This window comes from Saccopteryx leptura, chromosome 1, assembly GCF_036850995.1.
Source record: "Saccopteryx leptura isolate mSacLep1 chromosome 1, mSacLep1_pri_phased_curated, whole genome shotgun sequence".
Lineage (NCBI taxonomy): Eukaryota > Metazoa > Chordata > Mammalia > Chiroptera > Emballonuridae > Saccopteryx > Saccopteryx leptura.
Genome location: NC_089503.1, coordinates 34356498 through 34377408, shown reverse-complemented (window position 1 = coordinate 34377408; position 20911 = coordinate 34356498). Strand labels below are relative to the sequence as shown.

General features: G+C 39.1%; 1 protein-coding gene across 3 annotated transcripts in view; it reads left to right on the top strand.

Annotated features, from left to right (window-relative positions):
• The first annotated feature begins 2181 nt into the window (after positions 1-2181).
• Positions 2182-20911, top strand: part of BBOX1 (gamma-butyrobetaine hydroxylase 1) — a 64210-nt gene continuing 45480 nt past the window's right edge. The window contains exons 1-3 of one of the 3 annotated variants that reach the window (XM_066360550.1): positions 2182-2320; positions 12194-12447; positions 13986-14100. In XM_066360550.1, coding sequence (XP_066216647.1) covers positions 12229-12447; positions 13986-14100 — 334 coding nt within the window. In that variant the 5' untranslated portion in view covers positions 2182-2320; positions 12194-12228. Of the gene's footprint in view, positions 2321-2653; positions 2766-12070; positions 12448-13985; positions 14101-20911 lie in introns of those variants that run through there. The other 2 variants (XM_066360549.1, XM_066360548.1) reach the window with 2 other exon arrangements.

The window sequence follows — 20911 nt, the reverse complement described above, 5'->3', positions numbered from 1 at the left end:
TTTGAAACCTTGTATATGCAACACATTTTTTTCAAGAACTTTCTTAAAGCTTGAACATAATTTACCCAGTTTATCCCAATAATTACTACCAAGCACAAGGTGTGAAATAAAAATTAGTTGAGTGTATTGTAATGCCAGTAGCCACAGCCACCATCACAGCCACCTGGCCTGTGCAGGTTCACATTTGATTCGGACAGACAGTAATGAAACAACAAAGCCAAGAACTGGTGGGCCATTACCTTTTAATCCTAGCTTGCACCCGGCAGGCAAGAAATACACACAGTGGGAAAACACTTCCCTTTCCATTCAGGGCTCCCAAAGCCATTGACTTATCCGAGGTTCCTAGAATCAAAGGTTTCTACCTCATCAGCCTTATTCACCCCTGTTCCCCATCTCCTTCTCTCTGCACAAACTCTGTACAAACTGGCTTCTCCTTCAGCACTCCGGCATCTTGGCTGCTTCTGCTCTCCTCCACGTGGCCTTTCTCTGCTCTCCTTTCTTTTTTTTTTTTTTCTTTTTTTTTTCTGAAGCTGGAAACTGGGAGAGACAGTCAGACAGACTCCCGCATGCGCCCGACCGGGATCCACCCGGCACACCCACCAGGGGCGACGCTCTGCCCCTTCGGGGCGTCGCTCTGCCGTGACCAGAGCCACTCTAGCACCTGGGGCAGAGGCCAAGGAGCCATCCCCAGCACCCGGGCCATCTCTTGCTCCAATGGAGCCTTGGCTGTAGGAGGGGAAGAGAGAGACAGAGAGGAAGGAGGGGGGAGTGGAGAAGCAAATGGGTGCTTCTCCTATGTGCCCTGGCCAGGAATCGAACCCAGGTCCCCCACACGCCAGGCCAATGCTCTACCGCTGAGCCAACTGGCCAGGGCCACTGCTCTCCTTTCTAATGCTAATCTCAGGAACTGAGAAGGAGCAAGCTCCCAGTCTACCCCATTTTATAGTGTAGAAATCAAACCTTTAATCCAATATACAAACAAGGAAGTCTCTGATACAAAGTCACTTAGGGTGGGAAAGGCTTAGTTTTAAAACTAAGCCTTAGGCTATAACCATCCTGCCTGCTTACAGCCTGTCCCCCACACCCAATGCAAACTATAAGTGAGCAAACCTATATATCATATTTAGAAACTTATTTGACCCACATGTATTTTTATTATATCATCAGAATGTTTGAATATATTTAATTGCTTGCTACTGGCATACCTGTACACTCAGTCACTGGGAGTTGAGAAAGCTGCCCGTGTTTATGAGAGCACCCCGCAAACACACACCTCCTGCCCTACATGGGAAACGAAACCTGCTGTTACTGTCACTGGACACTGGGTATCAGTAATTGGAACTGGAGTCGGAGGAAGGAAAGAGGAAGGTGGATGAGGAGACCACACTCAGGAAGGGACACAATTTAAATTTTACTGTAAAAGAAGCTGACAGGGCATCAGTGGGGGAGGAGGGGACACCGTAGTCTTGAGGGGGAGAGTTGGTAGGAGCAACAAACCATAGAGGAGGCCACCAACAAACCGTAGAGGAGGCCACCAACAACCCGTAGAGGAGGCCACTGCAGATTGGGCTGCACTTTCTCTGTCTACAGTCAGCTCTATGGATCCTGCCCTGCCTGTCTGAGTCTCACAGCCTTGAATGCCCTTCAGGCAAGAAGCAACAAGTTGCAAGCTGAGGCTGCTTCTGACGGTGGTGGGAGGAAGGTAGAGGGCTCATGCAACACAATTGCCACCTGCAGACTTTCTTTAAATGGAATCTGGACCCTGTTAGGAACCAGGACTTGAGACTTGCCCTCCCCTTGCACTGGGTACTTCTCACCCGAATGCCTGGCAGCCAGACTCTGGGTCCCTGGCATGCTGCCCACTCTGGCCTTTCCCTTTTGTTGCCTTAAGGGTTGTTTGTGAATCAAATCATTGGGCAACCAGGTGCCTTCAGAAAAGTCTAATGCTCTCCAGCAGCTGCTGTCTATTACTGCCAAAGTGGCAGGGAAAGGAGGGCATCAGACTCAGCCTTCCTACCATCCTCTTCCACTCCAACAACTCACCAGGCTGCTGCTACAGGGGCTCCTATGGAATATCCCATGGCCAGGTAGACACCACCTCACCTCATGCTCTGGTGAGAGCCGGTAGCTCCTCCCTGTTAAATGCGCACCTCAATGCCTTTCCTCCAAGTGAGTTTTGCAATAAAAGAGCTGTCACTGCAAACAGGTGGGACAGGCAGCAGAACTCCTCCACTTGCTTCTCTTGCTGCTGCTGGCTCAGGGACAGGACACAAGACAGGCGAGACCTGCTCTTCCTTCTCTCAAGAGGTTCTAAACCAAGGTAATGCTTTTCATTGAGTCCCAGAGCTTTGTGGTTTCAGGCACTTATAGTTATAGCAAAAGTATTTTCTTTTCTTCCTAACTGCTTCCCCTTTAGGCCATAAAAGCTCTTTCTCTCTTCTCTCTCTCTCTCTCTCTCTCTCTCTCTTCTCTATCTCTCTCTCTCTCGCTCACTCGCTCTCTCACTTAAACCACCATGCTCCTTTCAGGAGTTGCTACACTTTCAGATTGTGACATCCTTCCTCATTTGCAAATGTTAGCTGTGTCTGGGGGCAGGGCAGCCGCGGGGCTGCCAGGAGCAGAAAGAAAGGTTTCCAAGTAATAGCATTCCATCAGACATAGGGGAACAGGCGGATCCATCTGGGACTTGACGGGCACCAGGAGGCTCCCTCTCTTTCTTTGGTATATTGTGCGTAGTTTGGCGCTTAAAGCACATCTGAATACAGGTATGGTTGAGCTCAACTTTCCTTTATTTGAAGAACTTGTGGATTCAGGTTTTGGATTGGCAGTGGGGGAGCATCCAATGGGAAATTCAGTCACATAGATCTCATAACCATGTGGGCTGCCGTGGGGATGGTCCCACGGGCATTTGGAATGGACTTGATTTTGGACGGCGGTGGCTCTGATTACTTCTTGGCAGCTTCTCTTTCCCAATTACTACGTTTGGCTTAGTCTTGCAGTCAAATTACTTGCAATCCCTAAACTGATCCAGAGAGCAGACAGAGCGGACAGAGAAAATACTGTCTTAAGAAGCAGACTGGGTAGTAGAGGAGGGAGGGTTCTGGTTGGGAATGTTCATTGAATGATCCACAACCAGCCCAAAGGAAGGTGAGTGCATATTAGACCTTGGTTCTTTGTTAAGCCCGAAAAGCTGGGTGTAACAAGCATCTTTAGAATACTGGTTCAAGAAAGGTTATTGTGTACACTTTTAACTGTTTTGCTCCCTGAATGTAGCTCAGGGAACAATATGACAAGTATTTTGCATTGACATTATTGAAAATATAAACTTTCTCATAATGAATATATGTTCTGTTTCAAAGAATTAGAAATCTTCTTTAAAAATCTAGCATCAGTATTCTGCATTACATCAGTAAACAAATGCCTTGATGAGTTGACTTACAATCTGAATGTGGTAATTCCACCAAAGTGAAACTCCAGCTTTCCATTTTACAATTTAGGAAGAAAGTGCTTGCATAAAATTTGACACTTTAAACAAGATAGCAAGTAGAATGAACTCTCTCAGGAAAATGAACTGGTTTTTCTAATCGCTCTATAAAACTTATTATTCACCTGAGAATATATTTGTGAATTATTAAGTAGCTCAGCTGCTTATTAAATCAAGTTTGGGAAAGAAAGCAATCTCAAAATTGAAGGGCCTTATGCAGCAAGCATAATAAATAGAGCGTGGATATATTCAAACGATATTAAAGTTGAGACACTATTAATTAAATCTGGTCAACCTTTACCAAGTGGAAATTAATTGTTTTATGATTTAAAGTTTAAAATATAAAAGAGTTTTAAGTTCTTTTGGTGTTATGTTCAGGAGGCAACTTTCTCTCTTCTCCCTCCCATGATGAGTACGGTGATGTCAACTAACAGCTAACAATCTTGAGATTTTAGCTACTATTTTAATAGTCCATTTTTGAGGAATAGAAATTATCACCTGGAAAATGACTCAGCCATAGATTCTACATGATGCAGTACTATGCAGTCATCAAGAATTCCAATTTCCACTGCTTTCGAGTCAGTTACTTCACCTCTTTAAGCTCAAGATTATCAATAAAATGGAAGTGATGGTACCAACCTCATAGGGTTTTCAGGAAGATTAAATAAGGTTAACAAGGAGAAAGCACTAGCAGAGTGGCTAGAACATAATAAGTGCTGAGTAAATGGTTTTATATATACACCTTATATACATACACCCATGCAATATGCTTGTTTCTTGCATTTTGATCATTTTCTGATCCTACCAACTAGAAGCAGAAGGTCAAACACATTAGAGGTGGATCCTGCTGTATAATAGCAGATCTGATGACTTACCTAAGGAAGGAAAGATGAAAATTAACTGACATTTGGTAACATGATACTGACATCTGATAACATGAGTTTATTCTTGTCTTCCACTAAAAACACAGTCAAGAAATAACAACCTTTGAGTGGTGAGTAATCTAGGTGAGTCACTTTCTCAGGTGTATATTACTAGTCTCTATTAACTTTCATTTTGTGTATAGTCACTATGAAGTATTTGTATCAACTTCCTGAGAATCTCATCTAAACCTATGATTCAAATTAGCTGTAATTAGCATTTGAGAAATATCTGCACTCCTCTTTATTAGAATTAGAAAATATTCACTTTATATGTGTACATTAGACTGGCAAACCTGTTTTGAGACAACCTCTCCCACTCACAAGCAGTGTGCGCTTGGACAAGTCACACCCAACTTCTTTGAGCTTCCATGTTCCTTGCCTTGAACCAGTGATAGAGCAGGTTGTTTCTTTCTGGTCCTAGAGTTCTAAGTTTATTTTTATTTATCATTTCAAAGATTATGGCACAAAATAACTCTCAGAGCTACTTTCTTGACTTTCCAAATAGTGCTGGAGAAAACCAGGTGACAAAATTTGAACTCATCACAATTTTTAAAAATATCAAAAAAGATAAGAGACCACACCCATTGCTGAAGTAAGATAATATTTAAAACAAATAATTCGATAGTGCCAAACAGGAGTTCCAAACAAACTCCCATAATTCTGAAGGGGAAAAACAGGGTAAATGATCTAGGGGAGAATGGAGAATACACACACACACACACCCTAGTGGTAAGATAAAATAAAAAGAACTCTATTTCATCACACAGAAACCTCCTCTAATCCAAGCTCTGTTTTTCAGGCCAGGAAAAACTACTTTCACCCCCCAAACCAATATGATATATCATACACTAAATTATAATTGTTTAGTAAGTAGAAGCCTATATAGAAAGATCAATAGACACATAGATAGCGTGCAGAGGGGAGGAGGGAGAGAGAGAAAGACAGGTATTTACTTTTTTCTTTTGTTTTTCTCCAGGGAAATACAATAGTTTATCAAATAACTAAATGACTATGATGCTTGAGAAGGGCACAATTTTAACAAGTCAAGTACACTAAATTAAAAAAAAACAGATATTAGTAAATTATACTTATATAAGGCTTATAAATTTTCAGAAAGAATTTGCTTTAAAATGCTGATGATTCTTGACTTTTTAAAAATATTTTCATCCCATTTGCCCCAATAGACTTGTACATAGCTAAGAAAAGTTTAAGAAGGTAACTGTTTTCCTACTGCTCCAGGCTTTTGTTTGGATTGCCATGTGTATTTGTCATAAAGCTGAGAAAGAGATTGTCAAGAGTAGAAATGACCCACCAAGTTCCTTTACAGATACTCAAACAAGCAGCTTCAGCAACAGCCATGTCTTTCCAGTTCTCCCACACTCTCACGTGCCCTAGGCAGCCTCCCAGCAGCCACAGTCCCAACAAGGCCACCGGTCTTGAAATACCCTCTTAAGGATATCTATGGTCAGGAAGGTTGGGGGAAGAGTCTTGGGTTCCCCTAATGTCTGGAAAAGTGCTTCTCACTCTGCAGTTCAAATATATAATACTAGGTAGAAAGAGGAGAAAAAACAAAAAGGAGAAAAAAGGAGACATAAAGCTTACATGGGAAGTTTGGGTTATATTTAGTGTCTGTTGGTGTAGATGTCTATAGGTTTGTGTGATCACTTCGACAATTAGTAGGACATGGGCACAGTGTCATCTTTAAGTTCAAGAACAATATTTATTGTAGTGAAAAATGCGCCTTTTAGCCTGACCAGGCGGTGGCGCAGTGGATAGAGCCTCGGACTGGGATGCGGAGGACCCAGGTTTGAGACCCCGAGGTCGCCAGCTTGAGTGCGGGCTCATCTGGTTTGAGCAAAGCTCACCAGCTTGGACCCAAGGTTGCTGGCTTGAGCAAGGGGTTACTCGGTCTGCTGAAGGCCCATGGTCAAGGCACATATGAGAAAGCAATCACTGAACAACTAAAGTGCCACAACGGAAAACTGATGATTGATGTTTCTCATCTCTCTCCTTTCCTGTCTGTCTGTCCCTATCTATCCCCCTCTTTGACTCTCTGTCAAATGCGCCTTTTGAATATGTATTCAGTAAGAATCAATGTATCTGATTTCAAGTTTTATAAAAATACCTTCAACCAAAAACATTTTCAAACCTATTAATGAACACAGTACTGAAAATGAGTTGAGTTCAGAATATACACCAATATATTGTATATGTGAAATTTGAATGATAAAAATATATAAGAAGGATTTTTTTTTCTTAACTTTCTTATTCCTTGAAAATTTTAAGATGGCTTTTACTATCATCTGTATGCTAATATCCCCTAACCTCTTTCTTTGCTTCTTGTCTGGGTGACTGAAGCAGATATTCCATTGGGTTAATGAAGATTCAATGAGTTACTGTACATGAAGCATTTAGAACTATGAATGGCATTCAGTAAATGTAAATTACTACATCTACTATTACTATTACCGGAACCTTACTATAAATATGATTAATACAAATATTCTTATTTTAGAACCAAACCAATTGCTCTTTCATAAGATCCCATAAACAGTTACCACTATTCTTTAAAACACAGAGAATAAAAAAAAATCAATAATCAAAAAACCTTCTAGATATTCTTTACTCTTCCTCCATAGAAAGTACTAGTTTTTCTGTTTTTTTAATACTAAAAATATTACATCTGTGGTATGTTATACAATGCTGTGCCCGCCCCATTTTGAAAACACTTGTAAAGTGGAAAGGTGCAGAATCTAGATGTCGCATTTTATGAAAAATAGTCTAAAAAACTGAGTAGCTTTAGAGAGAGACAGGATGGGAGGGCGGTTGATTATAGTCTGCAATAACTGAAAAATCAGGCCAGGACCAATTTGTAAATGTGTTTTTTAAATTTTATTTTTTAATTACAGTTTACATTCAATATTGTTGTGTGTTAGTTTCAGGTGTACAGTATAGTGGTTAGACAGTCATATGCTTTACAAAGTGTTCCCCAATATTTCCAGTACCCACTGGCACCTAATAACTATGTAATATGTAGTTTTTACAATATTACTGACTATTCCCTATGCTGTACCTCATATCCCCTTTGCTATTTAGTAAAATGTACTTTAAAAGGTAAATACAGTAAAGAAGGTAAGCTTGAAAGCTACATATGTTTCTTTTGCATAGGTTGATATTTTGAGATATTTTTTACCTTTGATTTTGAACAAGTAATTTCATCAAGTGATTAATCATCAGTTTATAAATAGGTCAAGTACTAAAAAAATAATGACATAAACCAAAGAGTCTATATGTAAATAATTTTATTCTATTCCTCCTTTGCCTCTGGGTTCTCCATCATCCCCGGTGATATTTATCTTCCCTCTGTGTCTGCTCTCCACTCACTGAAGAAGCACAGCCCTGTACCAGAAGAATTCCTGGTATAACTCCGTGCCCGGTAAACATGTCCACATGTTCATGTGGCTGTCCGTGTGAGCAATTGTATTCTGTATGCATTTCTTGATCATCTTTAATAGATTATAGTAATTGCTCTTTTTAAGCAAGCTCACACAAGAACTGTTTTCATGTAGAATCAGTGAATTAAAGTCATTCTCTTTCATGAAATGGTTATTAATAAGAGAGCCAAAGAAAAATCTATGGAGACAAGAACGGAGGGACAATATGCAAAATAACTTTGCAGCACGGTTCACATCTCTCTCCCCATCATTCCTTCTACACTTCCACTTGACCATCCTCATTTACTCTTAACCTGGCTAATACAAAACAATCTTCATTTTCTTTACCTCTAGTGTTTCTGCCTAATTCCAATACACAGTAACGCTCTCAGAATTATCTCCGTTGTCAATCTCCTGCCTGAAAAAATAATGTTTTAAATTTTCCATTTATAACAGAGTAAAACCCAAGCTCCTTTGAGCACAGTGCTTCTTGATCTGGTAACAACATACCTTCTAATTTCTTTTAACCTGTATTCTCTCTCATAGCCTTTTGCTCCAGCTAAACCAAATATTTTCTATTGTTCACCTCCACACTTTGAAATTAGTTCCTTGGCTCATTCTGTCCCCTGTCCTTGGAACAACTTTCACAATTTTTTTCTGCTTGTGACTCAACCTATCTGTACCCAGAAAAGCTGGAGAAAGCTGGCATATTGAGGTTTGCATACATATGGAGTTTATTTTTCTTGTGTAAAAACAAGTCCAGACATGACTTCCAGTATTGGTAATATGATTTCACAGAACCATGAAGATCCCAGGGTACTTTTAGATTTTAGCCTTCTGCTTCTTGCCTCATGTTTGCAAAATGAATGCTCTATTGCCAGTACCACATCTATATTCTAGGCAGGAAGAAGGCAACAAACACATCATGGGGCCCTAAGTCTACTTCTTTTAAAAAAATGTGTTCATCCAGCAACTTCCAAATCGATTTCATTGGCCAGTATTATATCACACATTAATCTTGTCTGCAAAAGAAGCTGTGATGTATAGCTAATTTCTCTAGACAATGCCTGTATTGAATAATGAGGGGAAAAAATAAGATAGAATTAATATGCATTCAGCAACACTGATCACAGATACTTTAAGACTTATTCAAACAGCCATTTTTTTTCTTAGGAGGTACCCTGGAGCCTCTCAGACAACTAAAACTGCCATTGTGTCTGGTCTAATTTTTTTGTTGACTTTTATAATTATCTTACTTTTCCCTGAGGTCTAAAACTTTATGGCGATCTCTGTACTCTCTAGTGCAGTAGACACAAAGAAGATACTTAGTATATATTTGAATAAGTTTCCCCTTGCATCTATGAGGAAGAAAAAGAGAACACTTTGCTATATTTAAGTATGGTTATATTCCACTGTAGTAAGAGCATGACTTAGATAACTTGAACAAGGATAGGGAACCTACCAGCAGAGATAGCCTAGAGCCTCTTTTCCTCCAGCGCGGGAGGTAAGAATAGTTTTTACATTCTCATAGTGGTTGGAAAAATAAAATGAGAATATGCAATAGGGACTGAATGTAGCCTGCAAAGCCTGAAATATGTACAATCTGCCCTTCTACAAAAATATATGCCAACATCTGACTTAGATAAAAATTTACTACAGTTTTCCATTTTGTCCACGTGTGTTAGATGTCATTTCCTGAACTAGTTATATTATCCCAGACTCGCTGGAATCATCACTGTCCTTTGAACCCATTCTTATGAGAAAACTTGCCAGACTCCCCTTCCATCAAGAAAACTAAATTCCTTACTCATTCACGGAGAAATTGATACATGGACTGACCAGGGGCCTCTTTTTGAATCTAAGAGATAAACAGCCAGGTTTGAACTAAATTATATCTTTGATGATTTTTTTAGGTAATAGTGTTGTCATGTTGCTATATAAATTATTAAGAGAAAATTGATGGGAGTTCCCAAGAATAATCATGAATCGTAATAAATTGTATTTTCTTTCCATCATTAGATAACTTTAGAGGGGTTTTGCTGAATGAAGATAGCAGTCTTTTTCTTTTTTATGTCTTGGCTTTGTTTTATAACCTGACTACATATTCACGCTAATGATTTGAGGAAGTATATGTAAAACAGTCACCTAAGAGCTGCTTTATTTTAATGTTATGGAAAGTATTGTTTTAAGTTCTTTTAATGATGTATAAAGTTTTCTTATCTATAAGTTCAAAAAAAAGAGAGCTATTTGTCCTATCTGTCCCTGAAACTTCCACTGACAATTACAGTGGCTGGTACATAGAAGTTTGTTTCCATTGTCACATGTTACTGTCTGTTCTTATTTGTTTTGTTTTGGGGGTTTTTTTGGGGGGATCTTCATGATATATTCTTTTTTTTATTTAATTTATTGGGGAAACACTAGTTAACAGGTTTCAGGTGCACAATTCTACACTATATCTTCTATACACCATGTTGTGTGCTCACACTCCCAAGTCAAATCTCCATCCATCACCATTTAACCTCCCATAACCTCATCTACCTTCCTCCCCCCACCCTGGGTAATCAACACACTGTCATCTGTGTCCATCAGTTTTTCCTCTATCTATGAGTCTGTCTCTCATTTGTTTGGCAGTTCATTTTGTTCATTAGATTCCACATATAAGTGAAATCATATACTTGTTTATTTCACTTAACATAATATTTTCCAGGTCCATCCAACCTGTTGCAAGGAATAAGATTTTCTTCTTTTTTATGGCTGAGTAGTATACCATTATGTAAATGTGCCACAGTCTTTTTATTGACTTATCAACTGGTAGGCACTTCCGCTGCTTCCAAATCTTAGCAGTAGCAAACACTGTTGCAATGAACAGAAGGGTGCACAAATTCTTTTGAATTGGTGTTTTGGGTTTCTTTGGATAAGTTCCCAGAAGAGGAATTGCTAGGTCATACATGTCACCTTCTATGAATGTTGAGCTAATTATAATGTGGAAGAAGTTAAGAAGTTCTTCTTCCATATAAATTATATTTCTTCCATGTAAGTTTAGTCTTGAAAAATACTGTATAAAGAAAGTGAGATTTATGACATTGATACAGTTTCTGCAGGTCAACTGTATAGTCATGATTGGAATCAGAATCCACCCTGAGGTGCTCAGTCCATACCCCCTGGAGCCTCTCTTTCACCTAACTTCCTGTTCTGTCGGAACTGCCTGTTTTCCACTGTGTTGGGCTTCTTAATTTAAAGAAGTGATTCATTCTCAAGTTAAGTCCTGAAAGTCTTCAATAAAGGTTTAAAGTAACTAAAACATCAAGGTGCACTCTCTTAAAACAAAGAATCTCAGAAAACAAACTTAACAAGTTCCTCACAGAGCCTAGAAACTTTTGTATCACATTGAGAAAATGCACTACTAAGTAAAAAAATAAATGATAGAATAGAAATAGTACAATGTACTGGATTACAGTATCTCTTAAAATAAAAATATTGCATTAGTACTCCCCATTTTAGAATAAGTTTAATAATTTTGTGTGAGAGACACATTTTTTTTTTCAGTAGGCATGTGCAATTGGGCATCAGTTAAAATAGCTATTATGATTGCTATGCTTTCAATTTGTGGAGCATTTTTTTCTGTTAAAAGAATTTCAGAGTTTTAATACAAACATAATTATAAAGATGTACATGTCATTGGTGCTGAACTTATTCTCAAAAATTTCTGTGAGAGCCCTGGCCAGCTAGCTCAGCTGTAAAGCGTCGGCCTACCATGTGGAAGTCCCGGGTTCTATTTCCAGCCCGGGCACACAGGAGAAGCGCCCATTTGCTTCTCCACCCTTCCCCTTCTACTTTCTCTCTCTCTCTTCCCCTCCTGTAGCCAAGGCTCCACTGGAGCAAAGTTTGCCCCGGCGCTGAGGACAGCTCCATGGCTTCTACCTCAGTCGTTGGAATGGCTCTGGTTGCAACAGAGCAATGGCCCAGATGGGCAGAGAATTGCCCCTTGGTGGGCATGTCAGGTGGATCCCAGTTGGGCGCGTGTGGGTGTCTGTCTCTCTGCCTCTCTGCTTCTCACTTCAGAAAAATACAAAAAAAAAAAATTAAATGTCTGTGAGAAACACATGGAATTCTTTTCATTTGGATACTGATGCAGCATGTTCCTCTTATTGACTTTAAGTCACCTGTCCCTGTTTACAGCATGTGAAATACTCTCAGCAGAACAAAGGTCCCAGCTTTGGTAAGTCAAACCACAAACTGGCAGATGGGCAAACAGCTGAAGCCAGAGTCCACTTGAATTGTTCAGACTCTTAGAGGTCAAGTTCAGACCTGATCTAGCTGAGGTTCCTTTTAACACTGATTTGTCATCACAGGTAGCTGAGCAGATTTACCTGCGAGGACCAGAAACATGCACTGTGCCATCCAGAGGGCAGAAATCCTGGATGGGGCTCACCTCATGCAGATTCTCTGGCACGACGGCACAGAGTCATTCTACCCCGCCGTGTGGCTGAGGGACAATTGTCAGTGCCCCGACTGCTACCTGGATTCTGCAAAAGCACGGAAATTTCTCTTGGAATCACTTGATGTGAACATTGGCATTAAAGAGTTGTCGTTTGACAAAAAACGGGTAATTATTTCCAAATTATTTTTTTTCTTTTCTTTTAAGATATTTAAAGGATTAGTCTCCAATCATTTAAATAATCAATTGTTTTTTCATTTGATCGTATTTACTATCAGTTTTGTATAGTACTTGCTTGCAAAGTTAAGTAGGCTCAGGATATGAACAGTTGTTATTACTGCTATTTGTACGACTGCTACAATTTTTAATAGAATCTATAGTGTTGCTCATTATTCCTTCAGTGAGTGACAGCCTTGAAGACACAATCAACCTGTTTCTATGTATAATAAAAAGAATGCTTCTGGGCTTCAGTTAACTCATCTGAAAATAGAAATTCCAACAGAATATTTTCAGAAAGATAATGTATGGATTCAATGAGATAATACAGGTAAAATGTTTCTATAGTGCTTGGCATATAGTAAGCTTTCAAACAAACAAACTATATATGTGTGTGTGTGTGTGTGTGTGTGTGTGTGTGTGTGTGTGTGTGTGTATAGTCAAATTAGTAAGTAGAAGTTCAAGGCTTATTCTGGGATTCCCAAAAGCATAGCTCTCAAAAGCACACACTAGATGTGCCACTACCCTGTGTTTCTCTCTTCCACATTTCCTAGGACAGTTTCCAGAAGAGCAGCTGTGACCAGCAAGGCTACCCCCTCTCCACTGTTGTCTCCATCTCTACTCGAGGCCTTTATTCCCAGGGCTCACTGCTTGCTAGCTGTGTGACCATAGAAATAGAATTGACTCTTAATTCCTCCCCTGAAATAATGTAAAAGATAGTAGTACCTTCTCCTTAGAGTTACATGAGGACTAATGAGCTACGTTTGTAGTGCTCATTATACAATTTGCACTCAAAATGGTGTTATTCTTGTGCTATTATTCTCTGCCTAGTCATATAATTACTATTTCTGATCATTTTGGGAGGAATATTGATATCTAACTTCGAGTCGTCCCATAAAGTTTGGAAACCACGGGATTAGAGAATATAGAACAAAAATGTCAGATCTAGCCAGGTTTTATTTATTACTTCTGTAATGTTTAAGGGGCCTCAGAACTCAGATGGATCCCCTTGACTTTCAGTGTCATTGTTTTCCAAAAGCTTATTCCATGACTGTGCATATGTAGGCAAAAAAAAAAAAAAAAAAAGAATAGAGAGAGAGAGCGAGAAAGGATTTCCTTATTTTCTTAAATAACTAACATTCAGAAACAGGGTAACTGTAACTGTGCATGCCAGTTAGGAATTCCTGCTTTGTTGATTTGGTGTTATTCTTAGGTCTAATTATTAAGAGGAACAACTAAGAGGAACAACTCTGGCTTGCTCCACGAATTGGCAGCAAACACTTCCACAGTGTGTGTGGTCTGCTTGTTTCATGGTATATGACAAGGATGCAAGATCTGACATTCTTGTTCTATATTCTCTAAACCTGTGGTTTCCAAATTTTCTGGGACGACTTGAAGTTAGACATCAATATTCCTCCCAAGATGATCATAACTGAAATATGTAGAAGTATAACATATACATGGGTGACATTTGCTTTCTGTGTTATAAGGTCCTTATCACGTGGCCAAATGAACATTGCAGTGAATTTGAAACTGATTGGCTGAAGAAAAGATGCTTTTCACAGCAGGCCAGAGAAAAACTCCAAAGAGAATTATTTGTGCCAGGTAACTTTGCCATGGTCTTCAATGTCCTTAAAAACTCATATAGTAAGAAATTTGCTCAGAAGCAAACTCAAACCCTTGTGCTTTCGTTAAAATAGTATGGTAATTTGTGTCAAATGTTTAATGATTTACCAACACAGATCATTTGAAGAGTGATGAAAAGAAATAGAGATCAGTTCTAGACATCCTAAAGAGACAGGAAGAAAAGAAATACAACAAACTGGTATCCTTGTCGTATACCATGAAACCTGACATACCACAGACACTGTGGAAAGTGTTTGCTGCAAAGTTGTGGAACAAGCCAGAGTTGCCCTTCTTAATAATCTGAACTGAGGCCAGAATAACACCAAATCAACAAAGCAGGAATTCCTAGCTTGGTGTCCACAGATTCAACTGTGTGATCCATGAACCCCATGAAGTGACATACAGCTAGTGATTGACTTACGACCATGATTGGTTCTGACAGACTGGCCGTAACACGATTTGGTCGTAAGTTGAGTAGGCTATATGTACAGTACTGTGAAATGATGTTATAAAAATCTTTAAGTCATATTTTATCATAATGTTCTTTCATTATTGTTATATATTATAATTTTCTTTGTTCATTTTATGCCATTTGTATCATCTCTATACCATTTTATTTTTTATTTTTACATTCATCAGGTTTAAGTAAAACACTGCATTACCAGTACAACTGGTTTAATATTTGCAAAACATACAAAATTACAAAATACAGGTGCATACAAAAATACAAAATACAGGTGTAAAAAATACCATAGGAAACATTTTCCCAATTACAAAACATATCAAAATATATAAACATGTATGAAACATTTTATTGGCCAGCACTGTCATACGCCCGGCTGGGCAACGCTTGCGCTGCCAGACATGGAGCAGTCGAGGCTAGTGATTGTGGTCGTAAAGTTGAATAGTCGTAAGTTGCATAGGTCATAATTCGATCAATACCTGTATAGCATTAGGTATATGCATGTGTGTGTGTGAGTGAGCTCAGCAGATTTTCTTGGGGTGAGTTTATGTGGGTCTCAAGGGAATCTGTGACCACATAAATGTACAGAAAATCTGCAATAAATGGGTTCAGTGGAAAAAAAGACTTCATCTTTGGACAAAGAGATAAAATAAAATACTTAGTATAGGTAGAAAGCTCTTTTTAAAGTATGACTTTTAGGAGATGCGCAATGATTACGGCTCAAGCCACAGCACTGGAGAGAAGTAGGAAGTGTTAATAATTCACCCTTTGTGTATTTTGAAGGTTTGTATCATAAGACTATGTGGGTCAAAGGCAATTTCTACAAACATGATGATTCCTGCATATTTACTAACATCTGGCATTTTGGGGCATATCCCAAGATAGAGATACTACCTTATTCCTTTTAATTCTGAAATTCCCAAATGTGTGCGGTAACTCTCTGTGGTTTTAAATGCTAAACTGTCACAGTTTATTGGAATAGAGATGTGACTAATTAATCACTTGAAGCACACAGCTTCACCTTATCCAATGGTTATCAATAGAGTATGACACGGTCCCCTTTCAGCTCAAGCAGAGGCCAGTCTTGTCAGGAACAAAGTTCCTCCATTCCCTTAGTCTCACCATTCCAATAAGTGGCAAGATTTCATTCTAGCACCTTCTGCCTAAACCACTAGAAATCCATTTCCCTCTTTCTCTAGCCCAGCCGGTTGGTGGAGTCCATATGAGTATTCAAGGATGTATGTTTTTCCTGCCTTCCCCAAGTGAGTGCGTTGCTCGATACTGCAAGGACTCTCCGGTTACATAACTGAGTAGCAACTGGGTCAAATAGCAGAATCACGAATGTATTATTATTATTTTTTATTAATTTTAAATTTCTTCTAGTAATCAAAATATTTTTCTTTAAACTTGCCCTAATTTTGTAATCCTGTTGGATTTTACTTTCATTTCCTTCGGGCTCTTCTTCTGACTGTTTCAGGGAATAAAAGCCTATCTTTTATTATTACAGCAAAGCTTTTAAGCATTATAAAAGGATACAGCCATTCTCCTCCCTTTAATATTTCTTGAGGAGCGCAGTTTATGGCTCACATTGCTCAATACTATCAGGCAGTAGCAAAATGGAAATGATACTACAGTTAAGTAGTGGAAAAATCTGGTCACCCTGACAAAGTGCAATCATGAATAATATAAGGAGAACTGGCTGCTATTCAGACACTGGAAAATATTTTAATGGTTTCAAACAAGATCAGATTTTTAAAATATATTCTCAAGCTGTGCAGTTGGTGGGTTAAAGAAGAAATTAATGGGCCATTTTGCCACATTGTTTCCATGGTCTTTTGCCTGCAGCATTTGACACCTTATTTCACTGCCGGTGCATATTTTCAAAACATTTGTGCTCCGGAACATATCAACAAACTTGGTTACGTTTGTGAAAGGATTGTGTTTTGTTTTTAGTCCTCAGTGGCAATTTTTCCTCTTCTGCTCTTTCCCAAGAGGGAGGAAAGAAAGCCTTTTAAAATCTGGCCTCAAGATGCAGACTGCTTTGCCTTGATCTTCCCTTGGCACTAGACGTTGCACTCCAAAATGAAGAGACAGATGATAATCAGCCGGAAAAGGGTCTTGACATGGGACAGACACAGCTGGAAGGAAAGCATGGATAATAATCATTCCCTCATCATTTTCTGGGTAGTGGCACATAGATTGGCCACCTATTTTGTGCTGGAAACTCTTCAAGGAAAACACCAAGTTCAGAAAAGACATGAATTCTGTCCTCGGGGTTTTATCAAGTTTAGGAGGGTACATTAGCCATGAAAACAGATACACACACACACACACACACACACACACACACATAACAGATATTTCAAGTACATTAAGGCATGCATAGAAGGTTAATTATAACCCAGAGGAAGGAATCAAAAGATACAAGGAGGAAATGGTCTTCCAAAAGGAGGCCATGCTTGAGCTGGATTTAGAAGAATCAGTTTGTCAGGCAAACATTGAAAGTAAGGAAACTCTCGGTAGAGAAAAAGGCCCGTGTAAAGTCACAGAAGTGTAAAGTAACAGGGCCGGTTTAGGCCTTCATTTAGGTTAATGCTGGTGAAGTTAACTGTTAGGCCACAGAGAAGGAAGGGGCCAAACCAGGAAGTGACTTTAGTGCCCTCCTAAGAGTCTCAGTCCTAACGCCTTAGGCAAGGAAGTTTTCTCAACATGGACCTCAGGCAAATATTCCCTTCCCTTAGTTCTCAGGCTTATTCTAGAAAACCAGAGAAATAAGTTTAAGATCTTCATCAATTTAATAAGAAGACTGCTTTGTTTTGTTTTGTTTTTTTAGAATGTGTTTTACATTTCAGAGGTGTATCTTTCTGATTTTGGCCAAATGCATGTAATTTCTCAAATGCCTATAAGTTTGTAAATGTCTCCTTAGCTTCATTTTTCTCTCACTCCATTCTCCCCTCCTCTAGTGTACCACTTTGGTTCTTGGTTGGTTTATATTTTACAAAAGACAGAGTTGTGATTGGATCTGTGTTGTAGGAAGTTCGTGGTCCTGCCATCTGTGTTGAGTGGCCCAGGGTGGGGAGTGACTGGGAGCAGGGTGACTAAACCATGGCCTAGAAGTGATCCAGTAAAAGACATTGAAGGCTTCAACTAGGGCAGTAGCACAGAGGATGGGGACAGGATTTGTATTCAAGAGAAATATATATTGACCCTTAGGCTAGGAGGTTGGTGGCCCCATTCTTTAATCTCTACCAAGTTAAAAACTGATTGATGAAAACTAACGTGTACAAGTCCAAACACATGGATGAAAATTGAAAACTTCAATAACACATTGGAAATGTGAAGTTTCTTTTTTAGGTAATTATATTTTAGCTTCCATGTGAAACTGAGATAATTACACACTAATTTCTGTAACATCAATATCCATAATTCCTGTAATGCAATCAATAGGACTGGAATGGAAAAAAAAAAAAAAACTGCACTGAATAGCCCTAACATAGTAGAGCAAATCTTCTCCTGTCTGTTTCACCAAATTACCACCATTCCCTCTCTTTTGTTTCAAAAGGACTAATGCCACAAGAGGTAGTGAAAATTCTGAAATAACTGTCAGAGCCCTCTAAAATCTTTGTGGCTCATCCATGGTGAAAAACCTAAATAAATTTAAAAAATTAACAGAGCTCCCCTATCATGCAGAGGGCCACGTGTTTCTTTGAAGGTTATTTATATTATAGTGCAAAGAACAGAGTGTTTCAGTGCAGAGGCTATTTTGATGCAGAAAAGCAAAAATCACTGTTGTTTTAATTAGCAGGTAATATACACAATAAATATGCCAAACTTCTGTGTGATAGTTTACTCCTATCTGCAAACCTTGTTCTACGCTTCACCCATTCTTGAAGCCCCAGAGGCAGGAGTCTGCAATGTTAGGTAGGGATGGGGAGAGGGTATTTGTTTCACATATCGCTTGGTAATTATATAAAGGCCAAGGAGGTTGTTTCTTTCAGGCTGCCTTAAAATGTCCCAACTCTATCAAGGCAACCAGGTCAGAATGGCTTCAGAATAGCTCTGTTAAAACAGCTACATGAGAGCAATCAAACCACCACGTCCCATATCCAAATATATTTCCTTCCCAAAGAAGGACCAAATAAAGATTCCTTCCCTGAAGCCATCCAGGCTCGCCCACTGATGCAGAGGTTGGAGAACAACTCAAAGTCTTCATGTGTTTAAGAAACAAGTCTATTCTGTTTTGCCTGATATATATAAATGGACCTGCTAACTTTCAGGGAACTATCTTTGAGGTTTTGATAAAATGAATATGGGTATTTTAAATGTCTATGAGTTCATACATGCATATTTTGCTTCCTTTTTCTTCTGGGTTATATTGTTGTCTTCTAATGTGTCCTGTTCTTTTCTAAATTGTACATAATTTATTGTTGTATTCAATTTCTGCGCTGAACTTGGTACACCTGGGCATAATAGTAAAAGTTTCAATAACCCTACATGAGTTGGGGCCACCCTTGTTCTGTCAGTAGCCCAAGATGGAAGATTCCCAGCCTGAGATTTGCCCAGTAGTGTCCTTTAGTGTCCTTAGCAGGTGCACCTAATCTAAACAGTCATCTGTCTAGAGTTTGATTTCACTTGGAAACTCTACATAAGATCTTCTTCCTTTTGCCTTTCTTATCACCATTCATATTTTCAACTAGAAAACAGATACCACATGGTCACAGATAAAAGATAAACTCTAAAGATAGGACTATTTTACAATAGGATATATTAGAGAAATATCAAAAAACAAAAAAGACTATACACTACCTCTATTCTTTAAAAATTCTTAAGTGATTATATATTTTTTTAAATCTTTTACTTAATACCTTCATAAAACAAAGTATAATAGTTTCATCCAATGTTAGTACTAAACAGGACATTGAAAAGTTGGTGTTTCTAAAACGTTAATGCTTTAAAGTAGCAGCAAGGAAACATCCTGAATCACCTTCTCCCACGGGCACACAAAATCTATAGCTACATATATCAGTTTCCTCTGAAAGAACCTGAAAACTAGCAGAACAGCTCGTCCACAATAAAGGATGAAAGAACCACATGGAGGCAAGTAAGAAAGGCAAAGACATGGTCTTGGCAAAATCCCCACCCCCTGGGGCCACCCACAGTCAGAAGGGATCTCACACATGTGGACAGTCTCCCTGATGAATGAGGGATTTGTGCTCCACGCCAGATACCCTAATCCTTAGGACCTGCACCAAAGAGACAAGCCCCAGCAATATTTGGCCTTGAAAATCAACTGGACTTATGTCCAGGAGACTCAAAAAGTTGTAAGAAATGGTAAGTCACTCTTATAGAGCTCAGCTGTGGACTTATCATGGGACCTAGTGCCAAAGCAGCAGTTTAAAAAACACCAATTTTAAAACCACCTGGACTATCCATGAAGAGATTTAGTTGCTAATCTTAAAGCATCTGTCAGAGGCACAGGGGTCTACTGATACTTTCTCTGAGGACAGAGGTGGTGGTGGGCACCATTTTTGCTCTCTTACTCCACCTTGATTACAATGGTGGGCTTGTCTCAACCCCCTGCTATTCTTGTATCAGTTGCAGCCAGTCAGCTGACCCCACCATGCATTCTCCCACAGTTCCACTGCAGCCTTTGGGCTTTCACTGACCCCGGGATCCCCTGTGACACTGCTGAAGCCAGCAGGCATGTGCAGTGCACACAGGGGGTGTCTCTTGAGTAGCTGGTTCTCTGGCCAGAAAGAACTGTTACTGAGCATAAAACAATCAAAGAGACAGTTTTTGGCAGCTTACTACCCTCAGGGCACATCATAGACAACAGATCTTCAGTTTTCCTATAAAAATGCCTATTTACTTTCCCTGAAGCATCAGTCTGAGGCATAGACTTTAAGTTTACCACACATCTAGAGGCCCCGAGGAGATCTCACACAAAGTAGACTGTATGCAAAGACTGTAATAAAAAAACAAAGAAGGGAATTACATTATGATTAAAATGTCAATTCAACAAGAAGATACAATATTTATAAATATTTATATGTATCTAAGAGCCTCTAAATATATAAAGCAAATATTAAGGGATCTAAAAGGAAAATAGCAATATAACAGTAGGAGACTTTAATACATGACTTGCATCAATGGACAAGTCATCCAGACAGAAAGTCAATAAGAAAACAGTGGCTTTTATTGACACATTATACTAGATGAAGTTATATATATATATAGAATGTTATATTCAAAAGTAGCAGAATACACATGCTTCTCGAGTGCCCATGGAATATTCTCTAGGATAGATCACATGTTACAATACAAAGC